General features: G+C 38.0%; 1 protein-coding gene across 1 annotated transcript; it reads right to left on the bottom strand.

Moving 5' to 3' along the window:
• Window positions 1-3,159: 3,159 nt before the first annotated feature.
• LOC110842896 lies at window positions 3,160-21,679 on the bottom strand. Its single transcript, XM_022088758.2, has 4 exons — window positions 21,151-21,679; window positions 17,820-18,613; window positions 9,205-9,512; window positions 3,160-8,912 (listed from the first exon to the last, which is right to left on the bottom strand). The coding sequence occupies exons 2-4, from the start codon at window positions 17,937-17,939 to the stop codon at window positions 7,502-7,504; spliced, it is 1,839 nt and encodes a 612-aa protein (XP_021944450.1). The 5' UTR covers window positions 17,940-18,613; window positions 21,151-21,679; the 3' UTR covers window positions 3,160-7,501.
• Between the last annotated feature and the right edge of the window lie 1,087 nt (window positions 21,680-22,766).

Raw genomic sequence — 22,766 nt, 5'->3', positions numbered from 1 at the left:
CTCTTTCAATGTGGTCCCACAGATGCTCAATGGGATTCAAGTCTGGAGATTGGGGAGGCCATTCTAGCTTCGGAATTTTTTTTTCTTGAAGTATTCCATGGTGGACGTGGCAGAGTGTTTCGGATCGTTGTCTTGTTGGAAGGCAAATCGTCGTCCAAGTCCAAGTTTTCGAACAGATTCCTGGATATTACGGTCAAGTATTCCCTGGTACTTGTATTGGTCCATAATTCCGTCAACAAATTCCATTTTTCCTGCCCCACTTGAAGCCATGCATCCCCACACCATTACCGACCCGCCGCCGTGCTTAACTGTGGGGTTGAGATTTTTTGGATTCAATGCTTCTTTTGGATATCTCCACACTCTACGACGCCCATCTGACCCAAAGACATTGAACTTTGACTCGTCAGTCCATAAAATCTGTCCCAGAATGTTTGTGGCTTGGAAATGTGGTCTCTGGCAAACTTCACTCGTTTGGTTGCATTCCTCGGTACAATAAGAGGCTTCCGGACTGCTCTGTGGGATTTCAAATTTCCCTTATTCAGTGTTCTTTGGATGGTCATAGGACTAACCTGTTTGCCGAACATCTCCTTGATCTCGGTAGATAGCTTTGGAGCACTAAGTGAGGGTGTAACGTTGACTTTGTTGAGCACGTGGCGTACTTCTCGGTGAGCCAAAATCGGTTTTCGACCACTTCTGACCTTGTTTTGGACTGAACCATTAGCTCTAAAGTTCTTAATGATTGTCTGGATGGTTGTCCTTGCTAATTTATACTTGGTCCCTATTTGTCTCTGCGACAGCCCCCCTTTTTGTCCACCCTTCCAGTCCTGAATGACAAGATCTCGAATAGCGATAGGAATTTCCTTGCGTGTCGACGCCATCATATTTTTCTGGAAGAAAATTATTTAAAAATTAATGCGGCATATGTTATTGATAGATTTATTAAGTTACCTGATTTTATAAATTGGAGAGATTTTTGTTGTTAACAATTAAAGTGAAGTGGACGTAGACTTTTGTCCGATCAAATTTCATCCTCTCTCGCTCTGCACTATGATTCTCAGTTTTCCCAGAATTTTCAGAAATAACTCATATGTTTTATGAAATTATGTTAAATTTGTGAGAATTTGATATATCAATGATGAAAATTGGTTCAGTAGTTCAGTGACAATTTGAAAATGAAATTGACGCGACTATGTGGACGTAGACATCTGTCCGACACTGTATGTTCTACACAATATTGTGAAATGGTCTAAACTGATATTCAAGAATGTATGTATTTACTTAGCTCAAAAGTTGAAGGTTAAACTGTTCATATGAATATCTAGCATAGCATTCAGGTTGTCAGATAATAAGTGACTATAAAATATGCATTAGCGGAACTGAGTTATTATTATTACAGGGCTCAGTTTCGTAAGTTTTAAGTTTAAACCTTGAACTGGGTTGAAATGTATATTTTTAATAATGCAGCATACTCAGGCTGAAAATTGCTATATTTTGTTGAATAATCACTGAAATATGAAATTAGCTTTGGCAATAAAGTTTATAAAAATCAGACTTTAGAAATTTTTGCAACATAGTGCCAAATACCACTTCTCAAAATATTCAAGTAGTACGCAAGTAATAATCCTTTTAAAAGTTGGCTGTCATTGAATACTTTGTGTATGCACACAACCACTTTACAATTTTGTGGTTTGTATGCATACACAAGTCTCATTATAAAATTATAAATGCAACCCATACTATTCTAGGTGCACATTTGATTCAAATGCGGAAACTGACATTTCATTCTTGCAAGTGGCACCAAAGACATGGAAATAACTGCTAATTAAATGCGGCAGCGCGTGTGACTAGTTGCTTTCTAATATTGGGTAACAACTCCTTGGTTGTCTCGCGTTTAATCGAGTCACCTAAATTGTAGTACGACACAGAAGAATAACATGAATACAGACGCAGAGAGACGGATACGACGTGCCAGCTAACTAGCTCCTGCATGCCGTGTTGGAGATGGTGGTGATGATCAGGAGGTGATAAAATCTCATTCTTTGTTCTTGCACCGTAATAATGTTATTCTAGCTTTGCTGCTCTACAACACGATATTCCACAGTCGGCAGTAAATGCTCTATGCAAATGTTACAGCTCTTCATTTTACCTGATCAATGTTCTAACCTAAACCCAAATGACGCCAAATCATACGACTATCTGCATACATTTGTGTACACATGTAGAGTACATTTGCAGAGTAGATTCGGTGCTACCCTTCATCTCTCAACTGTATAGTTATCGAGGTGGCAATGGCATTATATTTGAGTGAAGTAAACGCAGTTAAATTTCAATACAACTCAGGAGTGTAATTCAATATGTGGATGCAAGAGGAATTATTTGTTTAAAGAAGAAGACAGTGGAGGTATTGAATTGATTGTCTGCAATCCGTTGGCACAAAACAGAATCTAATCAAGGTACCATTTAAATTTCAAACACGATGAAAATGATAACACGACGATGAGATTCTGATCGGTATACACAAAGCGGGCAATAATTGCCCCGTTCGTTCCTATAAAGAGACGATGAAGCGAGTGGCATGGGCAGAGAGAGTGGAGTTTTATAATGGAGGATAATCTTATTTATTATAATCCAGTCCTGCTATGCTTAATCCTCATGCTTGCTGAATAATAAGATGATAATCTCTACCTAAAGTGCATTCTTTTATTTCACTGCTCCATCCTCAAACGTCTTTTCTTCTCCTTCTATGCAAATCACGTTAGCCAAGTGCAAGTGCAGGCGAGATGTACGTATCTACATAATATGTATGTATGCATGTGTAGGTTGACTGTGGTGATGCTTCATGAATTCAAGTTTCTCTCAAATTTCCGTCAGCAAAGAAAATCAGTTTTTTTCGCATGCTGATGTCGTTAATTGCGTAACCATTTTAAAAGTCTTCAGTTTTAATGCTGTCGTTATGTCGTGCGATTCTTATAGGTAAATGTAAGTACACGTAAATGTATATGAAAAAATTTCATTGGAAAATCTTTGACCAAACTTGTATTCGCTAAATCGTCGTTGTTTGTTTTATTCTCACTGCAAGGCTGGCTATTCTTTTATGAAGATGATTAAAATGCAAGTGATGATCCACCTTAAACGAGAGTAAAAATTGGACAAGACCGATTTTGATATTTTTCATTTTATTCGTATTTGTAACGTATCATATAATAACCATCATCGAGTTATGTATAACATTACATACTTCATATTGAACTAACAGTATATTGATTAATTTTCTGTTTGGTTTTGATGTTTTATCTCCTTTGATTAAATGTTAGTATCGTACAACTTTCCATGCGACCTGTATGTGTACATTCATCGTGCTACTCGGAGTGACATTTTTGTTCATGCTTCCACGAATGCCGTCATTTCATTTTACAAAGTTTTCTTAACTTAATTGCAGTTGTACAGCGTATAAGTAATCTCTAAAGTTCTAAGCAGTTTATTTGCTACAATAAATATAACATATGTATGTATGCACATAAAATATATCCGAACCAATATAGGCATCGTTTGCGACCACTGTGCCAATTAACTAACGACGTGCACAGGATTCTGAAAGAAATTCGGGGTTAAGTTATAATCAAGTTTCTACCGTAAAGTAGTACCAATCTAGATTACATAGATTTGAAAAATAAAACAAAAAGTACACAAATGCACATTTCCATTTGAGTTTGAAAACTTGATCACATATACAACAAATATTTATGTTGAAAGGACTTTATAGAAAACAAACAGACTTTTATGGTCACGATTAATATTTTTTTTGCAAAACAAAAGAGAATAATAATATTCATCTTCTTATTATAATTTTATATTATGTCTTAAATTATGATGATCCTTAAATATTATTAAGTGTGAAACTGTATGGATATGATGATAACAAAAAATTAAACTAATCGTAAGTCAAGTATTGATTCGATATCGGTATTTATATATTTAATTAATTAATTAATTAATTAATATAGTAGTTGGGTGACAGCATATATTTATTATTTAGTTGCGGCAAAGTTAGGTAACCGATGAGGAAGTTGGTAATTAGTGGCCAACAAAAACATGCACCCACCACGCGTTATATTCACTCGTTATATGTAGCTGAATGGTTATTATCAAGTCACTAGAATACATTATACGTTGAAATTAATGGATGACTGTAATGTTTTTTAGCTTTTCGGACTGTAAATCTCGTGTATATTATGAACTTTAAACTATTTGCATTTTCCATGTAGTACATATATTTCTAATAAGGTATGAATTGAGGAGTACGTAACATCATTCAAGCCAAGTACATACACAATCTGTTGGTCAATTTCAACTGTAAATTATCATGAATGGTCCTTTCTATGTAATAAATAAATGTACCCTTGTCCAGCATTGTAGTCTTGATGAGTCTGAAACTCATCTTGTGTATGTATGTACGCATGTATATGTTTGTGTCTACCGATATCCAATATGTATGTAAGTTGATGATGGCTGTCTTAAGAACGCTGCTCATTGGACAGTTACAGTGATAGCAATTAAAGGGAAACATAAACCGGAAAGCCTGTTAGCTATATATTTATATGACTCGTACATATGCATGCTTCCCATCACGAATAACAAATTTATCTCCTATACGACATTGACTTTTGAACTTGTTCCAAAAAAGTGAAGCTATTTCATCAGGAAAGGTAAGGTAAGGCATGGTTTATATCTGAGTGTGGCAACACTTGCGACTAATAACAAGCGTTTTCTAATAGGCAAGAGTGAATATATGAGTTCTACTTGTTCCTGTTTTTTCTTTCGCAGCAGCATTTGCTACATAGTCAGACAGTACTGCATACATACATGTATTTATTTAGTGGATAAGCAGGGGAAAGAAAATCTCGTACGCGTTAATATAAAATATTATTAATTAATGTTGTGGTGAGACAGAGAATGAATTCCAACACAGGAATAAATAGCTCGATTAATTTCAGTTCTGTTGGGATCAACAACTCAAAGCCCTATATCAATCATCACCAAATCAGTTCATATAACGAGGACAATAACATTATTATATGGTAACGGAAAGGAAAAGTCTATAGAAAATGAATGAATTAGTGTTTGCTGGGGATAGATAAAGGTTTGAAAGGACTTGTCTACTTGAATCGTATTTGTACCATGTTTAACACTGTCCTTTACACATTGTATGTGTGTGTATATATGTGTGTCATTTATTGAAGCATTTAAAGATAAACGTGGATAATCTAGTGTGCGTGATAATATTAATTACGGTGTGTACGTTTTGTTTAGTCCATAGTTTTATCCGACATTTTATATTCCCCAGTTCCGTCAAGTTTGAAAAAAAGTCTAGTCTCATTTCACACAAGAACCACCCGAGAGATGAAGTCTTTGAAATCAATCATCCATGTGCTGTGATGAATTATTAGTAAATTGTCTACAATAACGATGAACATATATCTGTCTGTAATAGCCGTACGTTAATGAGGAATCATCAGATATCTCTGATTCGACCTTTGGAACTATAAATAATAATTTAGGCATCGTTATCTCATTATCACTAAAGGTATCACCATAAAACTAACCTGCATATGTATGTACGTACCCACAGATTTATCCTTAACTTACTGCTTAGTATGGGTTAAGGTGGATAGAAGAGGCGACATCACTAGTGATCTGAGTCGTCGATAGTTGCATCTCATTTCCTGCAATGCATCTAACTCTTGATTCATTACCACCTACTAATTACATTGGCATCATTGGCGTTGCCTCTTGAGTTGTATATTTATACTTTGCTCGTATGTAGAACTATCATTATTACCACTGCCTAGACTCAGTTGGTGATACTTTTTATTATTAATTATGAGTACAGAACGATGGTTACAAGACTTATGCAAATTTCTACATTCTTATCGTAATAGCATCACTCTCAACTATATGTACTTATGTATGTAGAGGGTCACTTTATGTATGCGTCATTTTATCCGGCACTGCTATCCACATAGCATAATAATAATAATAATAATTTTATAATGTAGTGAGCTATCTTATGACCTTAGTAAATTATTTTAAGCAGTTTCCTCATGTGGTACAATTCTACACCTACCTATTTAGCCGTATGTATATGTATTTAGTACTTGTGATCCAAACTTACTTATGTTATTTGCAGGAGACAAAGCACACACTGCTACACAAGTAAGGTTTGCACAACAGTCTCACCTAATACATTCAATATATCAATACTATTAACAGTGGGAAATGCACATCTGGCGTTATTCGATCGGTCGCAATCAAGTCAAGAGCTACCTCTCACGCGAATTTATACATTATCCAAATATTCATAAAACTGTTCAAGGACTAACAGCTGCAGGTATGTAATAATATGTATATTACTCGTCTTTCACTAAAAATCTTGCTACCAAATTGGTTTCCTTTCGCGTTGTACTAAATAACATACACACTAATTTACAAGAGATGATGATGATAAGATGATGATAATGAGTGCGAACGGCTGATTGAATGACCACCGGCCAATTTGGTATGGTACTTTTGGCAGTTAAGAGTTTTATAGAGGTGAAAATTTAATGGGCCAAAAATTAACAAACTATTGTGGTCCATGAACTTTATGGTTTTGTTGAATAATGAGAAATCCTGGTATTATCAATTTGATGACGAATTCGATTCTTGTGGTTTTTTAAATATATGTATTAATAGTCTTATTATGAGAATAACTGAACTTGAGAGGAACGAAATAAGGATACGCATAAATCAAGATCTGTGTTGTGTGTGTATATGGGCATTTAAACTCTGAAAACCGATATCGACTTGACCTACGATTAAGTGTATACGATTAGCATAACTAACGACATATCTTTAAGGTTACTCTATTAAATTAAACTATCACAAACTTCGACAACCACAATATGAACAAGTAGATTACTAGTAATATGTATGACGACGACGATAACGAACGAGATATAAGTATGTATTTATAACGAGGAGCGAACAGACGAAGTTCGATAATTGAATAGCTAGCACACATATGTTACAAATACAATAACAGGTTGTTCTTACTTATTAAGTGGGACTTACTATTTCCCATTCTTTCCGGTTTTTTTTCAGACTATGGTCTAATAATAATTGTAGCAGGCAGGAAGGTGACAGACTTGTGGTAGCAAGAAAATGACCGCAAAAGTTTCAAATATCAACCATTTAATACACGGTAGACTTTCTACGCAACAATTTGTTGGTTAGTTGTGCTGATTCTAAGTCGGTCAAATCGTTACACCACTTGTCCAAGTTAAGTTAGACTGGAGTCTAGAGGAGTTGCGACCATACATATAGACATCATATTTACATATCTATATTGATAAATAGCAAAACCTATGATACTTGAATGCAACCTATTTTTTTCTTTCGTTACCGATCGACATTTTGTACAGTTTCAATGTTCAAAAAACGTGGTTTGCTCATAACCTACTTGCTACGTTTCCAGTGATGCAATAAGACTATGAAACACAACAGACTGTAATTCTCCAAATATTGAAGAGTGTCCACATGATGAGTACTGTTGGTTCTTTTCCATCTCGGAAGAAGAGTTGACGTTGCCCGTTGATGATGATGATGAGTTAATATTACTATTATTATTAATGACAGCGTTGTTACCATTGATGGATGACGCGTTTACGTTGATACCATTAACATAACCACCACCATTGCTGGCCGATATGTCACCACCACTGTTGGACGACCTGGAGTTGTGGTCAACGAGAGGAGAATGAAGTCCGGACAATGGGAGTGAGAGATGGAGCGAACAGTTCTCCTTGGTTTCCGATGATGAAAGTAGCATGTCTTCATCGTCCCCAGAGTTTGACTCTTCCGAGGAGCTGGAGCAGTGGTGTTGCGGTGGGCTGGTGATTGACATGGTGGTGGGTGAAAGCAGGGGCAATGAGAGTCCTGTGGGGGCGCAAGGAAGGACGAGTGGGCTCATTAGTCCATTGCACATGGCAGAGGGTGACATGATGGTGGGAGACAAGGAGGAGGAAGTTGACACGGTCAGCGATGGCGAGGGACAACTGTCGGAGGAGTCTCTTGTTGCTGGAGGAATGTCGACCATGAGAGGAAAGTCGGAGCAGGCATTATCACTCAGCAGGTGAGTTACACGACCCAAGCCTGTTGCATAAGGGGACGTGTTTAAAATACTGCTCCGATCACAGTTGAGGGATGAAATTGAGGAGGAACACAGTGAATCAGAGTGGAGTGAAGCCGTGGAGGAGAAAGAGAGGAGTGACGACATTGACAAGGGTGACGTCACGGATGGAGAAAGCATCATCATGCTGGAACTGGGAATTATGCCATCCGAGCAGGAGAGTAAAAGTGACGTAGGTGGTGGTATAATCGGGGCAGGAGGAGTGGGCCAGTCACTTAACTCGCTATCGCCCACAACGTCGACATCCACGTCAACGTCATCATCCAAGGAACAATCTTGACTCACGGCACCGAGAAAAGAAGTGGCATCCACCTCTTCATCCTCATCCTCGCCGTCTTCTTCGTCCTCATCATCTCCATCCAGCCTACACTTTTTCCGAGGAGGTTCACAGGAAGTGAGCCCTTCCAATGGGTCAACTACACCGATGCAATTGTTGATACTACTGCTGCTGCTACTGCTGCTGCTGCAAATACTTCGAGCTGCTTGTGCGGAGGTGGATGGGGTAGGATTATTTACTCCGGAAAGCATGGCTTCGTCCTCATCAATGCTAGAAATGATACAAGGCGTGGGGGGAACGTAGATCTGACTGAGCACATCTTGTACATCACAGTCTTCTTCAGAGTCATCTTGGTTCAAGGATCGTTTTCTGGAGTTCAGCAAGGAGGGGGTGTTGTGGTGGTCCTTACTGAAATTTACAAAAAGTATACTCTAAACGGTTGTTATACTTGGTACATATTTGAATATGCCAAGTTTAATGAAAATGTCGCGAAAAAAAAACCAGACTATCCTACATAATAATCTTAAGAAATAAGCTATGAACTTCATATTTAGTTGTATTGACTGTAATTGCTAAAACTTGTTAATCTAATGTCAATATGTTTGTATGCACATATAGCCTATTGATTTCTTATGCAATATCACAGGAATAAAAGCTCTCAGTAAAGGATGCTAATGAGATCTATGAAACAATGTGTTACCTGATGACAAGATTGTCCAGTGGGGATGAGCGGGAGGCGTCATCGTCAGTGTCCATAAGTAGACTTGAGTGCTCTTCCGTGTCTGGTTCATCCACGACGGAGAGATGCATTTCGTTGAGTCGGGAGCAAGCGAAACTTTTCCTGTACGAGGAGGACTTGGACGCGTAGCTGCCCCCATGACGCATCATCTTCTCATCACGAACTTCTTTCTGGAGAATCTTTATCGTGTTATTGATCAAGACCGATCTTCTCAGAAAACTTTCGGGGTCCTCGATCCGTTTCACTTTGCCCATCGACATCTTCAGCACCTGAAAAATAGACATTTAAGAATTAGCAATTTTATAAAATTTCTCCTTAAATTTGTCAATAATTAAATAAAGGTCAAAGCCTGAATAATTGAGAGGGCGAACAGTTCACTCAGAAAACCATCGTCCTCTCTCAGAATTTAAGGAAAATCCAAAGTGGATAGCTCTTGACAAATATATTTGTCCGCATTAATTGTGAGTGAGGGCGGTGAACCTCTCTTCCCAGATAATTTAGTTATTTTGTGAAGTTAATCAGATAAATACTATCGTTTATAATAAATAAGTATTCAACCTTAAGAAGTTTCTTTTCAAATTTACACATTTTTTATCTGCACCTTCTTTTAATACCGTTAATACGTATCCTAAACAAGTCACTTTTGAGCTGATTAAATAACCCACGAGTTTAGTCACATTTTCAAAGAAAGTGTCGCAGACTTTTCCACTTAACCATTTTTGCTTTTAGTCGTTGCAAAAAAGTTTGAAAGAACCCGAAGAACCGAGTTTTTCAACCATGTACTATATAGTTTCTTACCCCACACCGACCCGACTCTTTGCCACTTCTGCTCATTCTCAACTCTTTTTTATATGCTTTCTTATGAACTGTCTGCATCCATTTAGGAGCACACGATCCGAACAACCGGATGCCTTTTACAGCATTCTTTAATATATCCAATCAATGGTTCGCGCAGTTTAGTACTCCAAAAAAAGTCATGCTGGTGTGGAAATCAGGAGAATGAACATAAGGTCAAATAGTCCTCACTTGTGTTTGTTCGTACGTGTAATGCGGCAAAGAATAAGACAAAGTTCTCAATAGCCATCGGCCATGAAATGCACAATCCTCTCAAATTTTCACACTTGGATGTTACACAAAATTATATTTACTCGTTCTCCTCTTGTGTACAGATTGTATAACAACCAACTTTTTAACTTTTCCAATTTTCAGCTCATTTCCGCTTGTTCAGCAGATGTCGAAAATACGAATTACTAAAAATTGCGTCAATGTGGCTTTTAAATCCTAGTTTTATCTCGACACATAAGAAAACTTTGAGTACTTTGTCATTATTTTTTTTGTACTGGAGTGCAAAAATTGACCCTTGCACAATAAGGGAAGAGGATAGGAAGCATAATAATCTGAACCACGTCCCCCTTTGATTTCATCCTGATGATTTTGTGCCATGATGCCCAATTCGTTATTAATTTCACCTTGAGCTTATATTTTACTACGACGTGCATGTGATTAACGAAATATTATGGAATGGATGGGTGCTTGTGGTTGGTGGCGGTGTGCTTCACTGGACTCCAAACAACATCAAGTCTATAAAAAATCAGTTTTAGGAAATAGAATGATCTCTTCGTCATCTCGTAATCAGGCCACAAAATTCCTCCTAAATTCCCTCTTCAATCAGGAGGTGAACTGATAATGCAACTGATTTTGGCGAATGCTTATCTATTTGTCATAATAATACTACAGATAAGTAGGATGACTGTTGATGCAGTGCCAAAAGTGGTGTGTATGCACATCCATACATATGTAGTGGTGGTGAGATGCGTTGCGCCGAGGTGGGTAATTGCTGTGTGTGCGGTAAAGTTACCACCACTTGAACTGACAACTACTACCGGCATAATGCATAATGGGAGCTATCTACCATCACGACCGTAATAGTAGCCGTTGTCATAATAATAATAATAGTCATGTACCAATGGAGGAAGAAGCGGGGAGAGGAGAGATAGGTAAACCTGCACCACACACAAGGTTACTTCAAGATCATTCCGTATGACCTTCTTGTGATGCAAGAAAGCAGCGATACATTACTCGTCGCAGCACTAGACATCACCTCACGTATATTTTCCTACGTAGATATGTGAGGTAGTGGTGGTGTGGTGGTGGAATGTTTTGTAAATAATATCCTATTCCTGATGCTCCGTCTGAGCAGAAATAAATGATATTTGGTGATGGACGCCCATTAAGAAAAGGCCAATTTAATACGCAATGGATGCAATGCAATGTCAATCTCTACCTATGTAGCCAAGTACATAAGTAGGTGGTCAAAAGTGAATTCAGGCAGACACGAAGGTATTATATCATTACCGAAGAGCAAAGCTGCACGTATGTTCATACCAAGTCCAGTGAGTCGTCTAATAAAGTAAGAATTCTGGTTCAGTGAATTCACAAGACTGTGCATATTCACAATGCCATATGCTCTGCTCATGTTGTTTGGTGATTCTCATTGTTGATTGCATTGTTTAATTGTATTCCACTTTTTATAGCGCATACAAAGTCGGCCTTGTTGTCAGATTTTCATCGCGAGAGGAGCAAATCAGACAGAGCCTACTTATAACTCTCTCTCTCGTGATCTGTACATAACAGATATTGCCCAAATTATTCAATACGAGCTAAACTTCGCAGTTTATATACTCGAGTTGTACAGCCTACGCAACAAAAAAATGGGTTTTCTAACTTTTTAGCTGTATTCCATCCCACGGATTTCCATCCAACGCACGGATGCAGTATTTTATGAATCTGTAGAATTCCTTGCGTTGAGCAGAGTTTTTATCTCTCTCTAAACAAAAGCGTATGCAAGTGCTCTCGAGTGGATTTGAGTAGGGCACCACCATCACCATCACCACTTTTAACATTAATTTCGGCATTTTTATGAGTGAATTTTTATGATCAATTAAAGCGACATTTGGTCACAGTATTAATTAGAATAATATGCGAATCTATGCATGAACATTGCTGAAACAAGTTGAAGCATGTTTCAATAGGAAAAAGTGACAACGTTTGTTGCCAACTAAAACAACTCTGTGTGGATGAAATGTTTGACTTGATGGTGAGCTGCTAGTAAATGTTATATCGCATCGTGGTTGACGTCAGCCCCCCATTAAATCAGCTTTTATAGATTCCCATCAATTCCACTTTGATCTCTCAGCAAATAGACCAGACAGAACAACTCAACTGCTGTTATTTGCATTATTATATTTGACTACAAACACATATTATTATTATTATTATTATGGAGCAAGGAAACTGCAAGTTTTAAATGAAAATGGAAAATAGACTTTAACTGTCTTCCTAACTGCAGTTTCTAATAGTGTGTGTGGGTATTGAATTGCTACATAACTTTACTAGCATTGACTAGAATTAACATATTCATGTAATGTATGTACATAATATGTAAATATATCTCCCCATAAAAATTACTTTGTTAATAATGCTGATTAAGAATTTACAGTAGTACCAGTAACTGACGATGATAGTTTATTAACGAAGCAGCGAAGGTCATCTGCACACACATAAATACGTGCATGCATCACACCACACAGCCCACCAACCCTTCACCCTGCACAATCAGGAATACGACGCTACAAATAACTTGTTTGGATTATGAAAGACCAACACCAAAGAGCGCAGGGGAAAAAATCGCATCGAAATAAGCAAGTTGCTCCATTATCTTGAATTTATTGGACGATCACCGTTTCCCAATTCAATATCAAGAAGTGGACTGAAAAGAAAGTTGTAGAGCGGGCGGAATCGGTTAGGTTTTAGCTCAAAGGCAATGTAAAGTAATGGAAATGCAATGAATATTTCATGAAGGAGACTCTCGACTACTCTCGAGTCAGTCATGAAGCCAAAATCCAAATCCAGCAAAACCAATAACCAACAGTACATGCAGCTCTCCCAAGAAGATAAAAGTTAATTGTGCAATCGATTTGTGGTCATGAAACACTCTCTCCAGTTGACCAGCCACTGAGCCATGAATCCCATTTCGTTTACATGAACTCTTCTATGTATCCAGACCTTTTATATTTAATTTCCTATACAACAGACCTTTTACTCACCATCACCATCCGCCCTATAATAATACATAGTCTCACTTTAATGCGAGTGTAGGATTCATACATATTTACTCTCATGGAATCCACCTCGTCTTCTAATCTCATTATGCTCCTTCTTCTCAGTATTAGTTTTTAGTGTTAATTCGAATAACAATTCATCCACTAACTTGGGAGTTGCTGCATCGTGTACACCACTTTTGCCCGTCTCCACTCGACCAAATTCTTTTAAAAGGTTCTGCTGAGTACATAAATTAATTCCAACTCTTTTATTATGTGACTGGAAACAAGTTCGACGACGACGAAAGGACACAGGGAATACGAAATCAATAGCGAAATACACTCCGCGGTGCGCCGTGTACCAGCCAAGAACACCAGCCACGAACAAAGACTACCTGCTGAATCGAAAACTTGGGAGAGAGAGATAAAGCGATGATGTTAACCAAACCAAATCAGACAAAGTTGACTTTGGTTGACACCATTCCGCTTTGCTGACCATGGACAGACAGCAGCAGCAGCGTCACAGTCGACTGGTGGATGACACAATATAAAGACGCACAGACTACTTTATGTATAAGGAAAGGAAATTCAGAAAATTATTTTTTTTACTCGCTGGTCAGAGCAGCGTAAGCTTTGTCACTACTACAGCGTGAAAATCTAGATTAGTTTTCCACTGTGAAATTTATTCCCATAACACATACAGAAGTTGGAACTTCACATTTTATTACAGCGAGGACAACCCAGGGCGTCATTTGTTATAAAATACTCCTGTACATACACATGTCCTTAGAGCGAGAATACTAAATGTCTTTGCTGAAAACAAGCTACACCGCGTTTTGGCTTAATGAAATGAAAGTTAAAATAAAAATTTGACTACTGTAAATGCACTCTCCACTCCACAACAGCCATTGGGGATCTGCTCCATTTTGGTCAGGGGTTGGGATGAAGGTAAATAATTACTGTTGACCCGACCGGAGGGGAACTCTTAACTCGATGAAATTAATTACACACATTTGAGAGGACGAGAGCAATTCCAGCCACACTTTGTGTGCTCCTCTTTTGTGGTTAACATTGGTTATGTGCTTATACTCGCTTTCCTCTACCACCATCCTAACAAAGTATCCCTTAATTGTCTCTTATATGTCGGCTCAACCCCAAAATAATCCTAATCCAATCTGATGCTAACCCAACTTCAAAGGTAATAATGTGATGCATCAAAATAAATAAGTACGCACCGCACCTCTCCACATTTTATCTTAATAAAATCGTGTCTGTAACGTAAGCTGAGGAAATGGTAAGTGTAGTAATTTCACAATTGATAAAAAAAAGTGAATTCGTTTTTATAAAACTACAATTTCTGCCCTCAGGATGTGTGTAACACAATTTACAGAATAATAATCCGTAGCATGCATCAATAGTGGACATTTAGATGAATATTGCAGAACCGCGGTTATAACCGTGTGTAAAAAATGCATTTATTATTCTACTTGCACAATTCGGTCTCACAAGTGAAGTTACCTCAGTATTTGTGCTGCTTTTACTAGCCGAGAAAATAATGCAGGTCCACACTCGTTATGTAAATGTTTGCATGTTGGATGCTCTCTAATAATCAAGCCAGAGAGACGACGGAGACGACAACGACGACGAGAAGGTTAGCAGTGGCTGGCCTGGCACTCAAGTTAGAAGTAGCAAAACGCAAATATTTCAACAAAGTCGAGTCAAACCAGCCCAAACTTTAATTATCCGGTGAAGGTATATTATCGAACTACTTAGTTATAAGAACCATCAAGGCGACCAAAAGTACTCGGCTCGATTTCCAGACCTTCCTTTTTGTTCTTATCCACAGGTGTATGTGTCAGTTAGTTGCCTGAAAATCATATAATGCAGAATACTCAACCAGGTCCCTGTCTTAAGTTTGATGACTCGACCCAACTACTTAGGATTATGCCACATCTAGTGCTGAATACATAACAGTGGTTTGGCCTAAAATATAAAATTTGTAGTTTCATACTTGGAATCGATCGCTGCTTTTTACTCGCCACATATTTTTAGACATATCCGCTCATCCACGCACGAACGTGCTAAAGAAGCATGAAAATAATAATCAATGGTTTAAAACATCACACTTTTATGTCCTGTCGCACCAAACATACCGGCTCGGAGCTTATCTAATGAAGTTACTGGTGCAAATCGCCATATCTCAAGAGGGGAAATTAAGAAATGCAATCACCCGTGAATCCATGTGTAAATATGTGTGGAGACGCATTTCGTGAGCCTTTTGCTACACAGTGTACTCTATTCGGAAGGTATGAAATATGAAGAAGGCCTTGGCCGGATCTACAAGTAATATAAATGGACAAAAAACTTTTGCTTGAAGACGGCAATGACGTCAGCAAATTACGCGTCGTTTCTTATCTTGACTACAAAGACGGGTAATTTGTATCCTTCTGTGCCATTTATTTATTTACCAAGCACATTCTAATGCGCACAGCAAATGTCGTACAACTAATAGCAGTAATGACAAGAAAACTCTATAATCGATGGAATCCAGTAGATAAATTTAACTAAAATGTGTGAACAACTTGTTTACTGATAAACTGAATTTAATTTCAGTTGGCATACAAATCTGACCGTGTGTGTAGTGTCTGTAAATTGGGTATGCATTTGTTGGGTTGGGTTTGTTTCATTACTGCCGTGTATAAAGACGTCGTGAGCTAAAAGATAAAAATGTAACCAAGATTTTACGCGATGGTCGGTCGCAGTCTCAAGTAATTTGCACTCTGTCAATTCAAAGTGGATGGCTCGCTGCAGTTGCATTTACCGACGACTAATGTATTTACTGTTGTACAACATTTGAGTCAAACTACCCCAATCAACATGAATTCTTGCCTTTTGTCTAGTCGTAAATTGCATTAGGCTCGTAACATTGGCAAATGATGGAACAGTACAACAGTGGCCGAGGAGAACAATATGAAGCAACTTTTGAAGCCAAGACTCAAGACAAGTTGGAATAAAAAATGACTTCCTTGATTTATTGTTCATTCAGCTCTCTACACAAGTCTGTCTGCTTCTTTTTCCTCTTCTTTTCTGCGGCTAGCTCTTTTAGTATGATTTACTATTACAAAATCGCAATTTATATATTTAAGACAATTATCTCAATATTTGCTAAAACCTGAAACTCGTCACGAGTAAAATTCTAAACGATATTACCCTCAATCCCTAATTACAAATTATATCTCAAAAGTACAAGGTGTGATAAATTCGTAAATATATAACATTAATTGACCTTACACTGTTTCAAGATTTCCAATGTTAGACAATGTTGCAGGGCACGATGTTATTATTCAACACGTAACGAATTATATTCAATAGCACAGGCTACAAATATTCTACAGTTTGAGGCAGCAGGCGCTCAAACTTTTACATTCTAAATATGTATACCTCGCTACTTTGCATGCATTGTATTTATGTACATAGCTAAATAGTAGACTTGCTTCGTGTTGTGCAACTTCTCATCGCTTAACGAGATAACAATAGCCGCGTCAAGTTATTAGGGATACCATCAGACAAAGTCGCAACACAAATTAAACAACGCAAACGTAACGTTGCATGAACTCATTTTCAATGAACCTTGCTCGTAGATCAGGTACACATGCATGCACAAGTGTTTACTTGCATTTCAATTTGTATGCACATATGAAAACTATCGCTCGTTTATAAAAAAATACATGTGGTTTAAACTGAATTATGTAAACTTAAAAATTCTTCCAACACGTTTCAGTATAATCGATCAGATTAAATTAGTTTGCTTAATGATGAGAGAACAGTGTAGCATTATTGGTGTTATGTGGTACTTGAAATTGTGAAGATGCCAGGGTGGCAACAGTCTTTCTTATTCCGAGAGAAAAATGAACATGTGACCAAACACGTTGAACAACCTTGGACAACGGTAAACACGCTTTTTTGTGGTAAGTAAGTGGAAGGATTCATTATTTCATCGCTGAACCGAACTATCCATTCAGCGTCAACAGGCAGGAAGATATGTACGAGTACAGAAAACCAATGCTGGTAAAATTCACCACACAACTGAGTTGTTTTATGGAATGTCGTTAAGCCGTGTTGAACAATCTTGCCGTGGATTTTTACCCAATGCAGGACGACACTGCACCGACTGTAAAAATGGGTGACATCTTCTCAAAGGCGTCTCACTCAACAAAATCCATAATACACTTTTTTTAAGTTCAAGCCTAGCTGTATATGTAGCATAGCATGCCATTAATTTGCAACAACTAGTGCTTTCTCTGAACAATATGTGCATATATTATTTAAAGGCGTCGCTATCTCTTTATCTCGTCATAAAAATGTTTTTCGTCGTTAAAATAAAAGTTTGCGTTCAGAGTTAAAAAACAATGACCTTTTGGCTAGTTTAGGCTGAGAACAAATGGGCAAAATATATATGAAAGAGTTGGTTTGTACCTTTTTTCGTTCCTCCCTCATGCGATACTTGGCTGTGAACATTGAGGGTCTTCGACTATTGCCGGAACACAGTCCCCCGAAAATGGAGGAAGAGGACACTCCACTAGACACACTAGACATGTTGATCTGATTACAATTAGTGGCACTATTCCCAGAGTGCTGTTGATCCTGGTCCAATCCAACACCAGGAAAGCTCTGAGAGGAAAATCTCCGGGGAAAGTTTCCCAAACTGCCTCCGCTGCTGCTGGACTTATTAGTCGACGCGAGAAGAAGAAGCAATTGTGCCTACAGCAAGATGCTCCTGGTTGCGGTGGATGGTTGTTGATGTGGAATGGATACACACGGACCGACACTGCTCCTTCTGGCTGAGATACAGATGTAACACTCCAGTCTCCTCTCGCCCTTTGTCCAATAATAGTTGTATGCAGGCACTTGTATTATTATTGTTATTACTGTCGAGCTTCTGGTTCTGCTCGTGTGGTGTTGGCGGCGGCGGCGGTGGCGATTGAGATGGCGATTGAATTATTGGATGTCCTTTAGAAGAATGGCTAGATAGATACAGAGTAGATTTTTCCGTATGTTCATATAACCTACAACTTTTGTATGAAGAACACGACCACCAGATTTCACAATATGATGTGTTTTTCTCCTTCCACTGTTTATCCCAGCTTCAGGGACTTATGAGCTTATTATGGCTGAATAGCACTTCAACTCGGGGCAAAGTGGTGGTGAGTTTGTTTGTTCGTTTGTTGACTCTTTGATTAATTGATCTTGAGGCGAAGATGATGAAGGATCTGTAAGTGGTTAAAAATGAAAGTTCATCATCATTTATGAACAGCAAAAGATTAACGCCGTGTTTCAGAGTGCGCATTACGACGACGACACTCATAAACAATAAAATCTCATTTCGTGTCAAAGGCTGTGCTCATGAAACACCATAATTCTCCGAAGCCTTGGTTGACTCACTCACTCGTACCATGCAGCATGCTCAGAATAATGGTGGGCAGCAAGGCACAACTTTTCTGTGTATGAAACCCATTACCAAGTTAAATCAAGCTGAAATAATAGCTTACAATACGAGTTTTGTCGGGGGTGGTGGCAGGCAACTACCCTTTCCAGCAAAATAAATAATTTCCTGATCACTGATAAGACAACGATAATTCGAGAGTAGAACGGAATGTTCATTATTCAAATTTGCATGGTGGGGTTATGATCATTAATTTTTCAAGTGACAGTATTCCAGCAGTGTAGATTTTATTCAGGATATTGACTCACTAAGCAAATAGGTTCAGTCTTTTATACACATACAAAGTAGTCGTCGTAATAAATGCATGCAGTGCAGTAAAGTTTGAACAGGAATTAGGAAAAATACGAAATAAGGAGCACTTGTTCAACACCGTATGCACAATAATGCAACAAAGTATATACATTTATGTACTAGATGAATACATAGGATACAATTTTCGTGCAACACAACAAGTACTTACTTAAGCCCAACCTCACCACCACCACGACGTTTGCCTGTAAAGGGAAGGTTCCCATTTAACACTTGGTGGACTAATTACGTATTATCTCACATCAGATAACACCCAGCACCACCCTCTCCTTTATAACAACACGTTTCAACGTTGTACTTTGTCCTTCTGGTCCACCACTAAAATATTTTTGTGATTTTACATGACAGTATGCTAATTCTTACGAGTGCCTAAGCGTCCCTAAAAATATGGATAATACAGTATCGCCAACGGCAGTTTATACAACGTACGTCAACGGAATACAAAATGTTGATTATAATCAATCGCCCTCATCAACACGGTGGCAATTCATTGCATAAGTTTGCCACTGACTGAGAAAAGCACCAACTCGACTTATTATATAACACACCGCTGCTGAGCGACATGGTTCAGTGGTAGGAAATTATGTAAGGCTTTTTATCAAATCAAGAATTGGAAGAGTCTGCACTGAATGAAACAAAACCATGAATGACAAGCGTCAAGTCAACACTTAACAATATCACTTTTGACAAGTCGTCAGGTTTGGTTTTCAAACTTTGAAATTCTCATAGATTTAAAAGAAATGCTTTCTAGTGGTACGTGCATGCATAGTCTGAGCCGCAACAATTTCCATTTTCATTCCATCTCCACCGAGAGAGAAGAAGAAGCCGTTTGCACAAAAAGCACAGGAAGGAAGTGAAGACGAAGAAGAAGAAGACGGGAATCCGAGACAGACAAATGTCAAAACCAAGAGTCAAGTAGGCTGATGATGATTCTCTCCTCAACTCAACAACCCCGCATGCACTCTCTCTCCTCGCTCTACTCCCTCCTTCCCGTTATATCTATTTGTTTCAATTTAACTAAATTGAATTGAGTGCATAGCTCGAGACGAGAGAGAGACAGACAACAGGGTATGAATATCATCATCGCATCACAATAATCACATCACGACTCCTAATCTCATGTGATGGACATGAAAACAAAACAAAATGCATACCAAATTTACACAAAAAATTACAGTGTGTTGCACAACGAGGAGATTTCAAGGGAGGAGGAGGTGCTCAATCAACATGCATAATATGTACTACTTACGTATGTACTTATGTATGCTCAGTCAAATATGAAAGGAGAAGATGAAAAGGTGGCAATTAGGCGGAGAGAGGAGGATATAGCAGTAAATACAATTTCATGCCCACATCGCATCGCATCAATTGTGACTCAAACTGAGAAGTGCAGTTCAAACTGAAGGAAGTGATAAAATAAAATAAACAACAAAGAACAACAGTTGATCCACAGATCCAAAGATTTTTAGATCAAGTCAGTCAACACAACACAATTCTTTCAAACAATGGCAAAAATAATGGCCACAAAACTCTTCCGGAACAAAAGAACTATTTACTACGACGACGACGACGACAACGACACATACACAACGCACGCAGCTCCTACGAACGAAGGAAAATAATCCATTGTGTGACGAAGTATGTCTTCTGTACAACTGCGACGACGGCAAAGATATTTCACAAATAAAATATTATCCTCTGTGCATCACAAATTGATACCCCACGCGACGTGCGTAATAATCCAAGTTTATAAAGCTTTGAATAAATATGTATCAATTTAAAAGTATGCATACGTAAAATGTAAAATTTTCAAAGCTGAACAAGAAATGTGATGGTTGGTACTTGAGTATGTAAATATTTGCTTGTTGCATGAAATTAAAGTGAGCAAAAAATTTGGTACGTATGTGTTGACAATGGTGTGAAACCACATTAATTAGATTGTAACCTCAATACGAAACGCCTCAAATTAACAAATTGTCAAAATTCAGTACAAACCTTGTATATTAGATCCGATTAAGATGAGATCCTTGTCAAGTTTTTTTTTACTTTCACCACAACACCGATTAAATATTTAACGTCAACAAATTAATTTTTTTCAAATCAATTTCACTCCTTTTTGCAAGAACCGTTTTTCAAACGATATGTTCACGAAAAAACAAGTTGATAGATAAGTCAACTTTTTTTAAAATTTTCACCAAAATGTTGCACGCTTTAATAAATTGCTTACTGATATTATGTAACAATGTAAAGTAATAAAACCAAGGCGAGTCAGTGTCACAAAATAGTTTTGACCCTGCACTTATGAGCAGTTGTTGTGAAAATCAGTCAGCCCCAGAACTGCTCCACTGTGACATTGGTTGATGAGATTGGTGTTATGAAATGGGAGTCGTTGCGACAAAGTAGTGGTGGTTGATACAGAGTGCGTGCTCTTACCACCACCGCAACACGATATCTTCCTTCCAAAGTCTTTTTATGGCGACAACAGAAATGCGAGCGACACGACCTTCCCCTCCGAGACCTGTTTTTCGACTGAGGGTAAACTACTTTCTACTGCGAGGAAAACCCTGCTGCTGGTATACTCGCCACTTCTGTGGCCAACGGTATACCCTGCCCCATGCAATCCGTCATGCAATTCTTCACGCAACTTTGTTAAAGAACCAACAACACACCAACTCATGGTTAGTCCATATACCCATCCGACTTATGCAGCCACACATACGTACGTCCATCCAACAACACATTGAAATCTGTTAAGTGAGGAGTTTTGCTGCTGCTGCTGGTTGAATTAGTATTTAGTTTTGTGTGTGATGGTGAGAGCGACCGTTTCCATTCACCCTTTAAGTTTTTAGAGTTTTTAGAGATCTTTGCCTTACCAGTTACTCGACCAAAAAAGAAGCCCTACTACCATCACCTTCACTCTGCTTGGTGGTATAACATTGGTGTTGTTTTATGCTGTGTTTTAGTTAGTGTTCGTGAGTATCGAGATCTCTTGCTTTAGTTACTTGGACTTGTTTTTGTTTGTGGGATTTGCTTGGATTGGGCTTTAGCTTCTGTGTTACTTTTTACCCTTCTCTCTCTCTCTGTCGCTCTATGACTCTAATTTTTTAATGAGCTCTGTTGATGGCTATTCATTAGTTCATTTATTGTAGGCTTATTATAAGATCATAATTCCGCTGCACCACTCACAATGTACAGGATAAGGCGAGGAGGAGTGCGACATGTTTCAGTCTAAACTGGCAAGCTGCATGAATATTAATCAAATATTGGCATATGCCACACACAAAACGTTTGGATTATGTATGACGCTCATGTATATCGAATGTTGAAATCATAGAATAGGAATAACGTTGAAATGCACACTTGAAACTTTTTTGTTTTATGTACATATTCTCTTTTCAGAGAATTAAATACTGGATGGATAGCAAGGCCAGTGTCATTAAATAAATTTCCAATCATGTGTCTCTCCTGGAATCTGCTGTGTATAATTCAATGGATAGAATAGAATGTAGAAAAGAATTGCATATCTCAACTTTTACGCCGAGGTCGCAAATCTTGAACAATGCGTAGTAGTTTAGTGATGCTAATTTAATTCTGAAATGAATATTTATAAA

This window comes from Folsomia candida, unplaced genomic scaffold (genome assembly GCF_002217175.1).
Source record: "Folsomia candida strain VU population unplaced genomic scaffold, ASM221717v1 Fcan01_Sc002, whole genome shotgun sequence".
In the NCBI taxonomy this organism is placed as follows: domain Eukaryota; kingdom Metazoa; phylum Arthropoda; class Collembola; order Entomobryomorpha; family Isotomidae; genus Folsomia; species Folsomia candida.
This window is presented reverse-complemented; position numbering and strand designations above follow the sequence as displayed.

Bases quoted from the DNA above. Each gene is read 5' to 3' on its own strand.
- LOC110842896 (XM_022088758.2), bottom strand. From the start codon at position 17,939: ATGTCTAGTGTGTCTAGTGGAGTGTCCTCTTCCTCCATTTTCGGGGGA. The intron at 9,513-17,819 runs GTACAAACCAAC...TCTATTTTTCAG, and splicing joins TGAGGGAGGAACGAAAAAAG to GTGCTGAAGATGTCGATGGG. The intron at 8,913-9,204 runs GTAACACATTGT...TGTAAATTTCAG, and splicing joins CTGGACAATCTTGTCATCAG to TAAGGACCACCACAACACCC.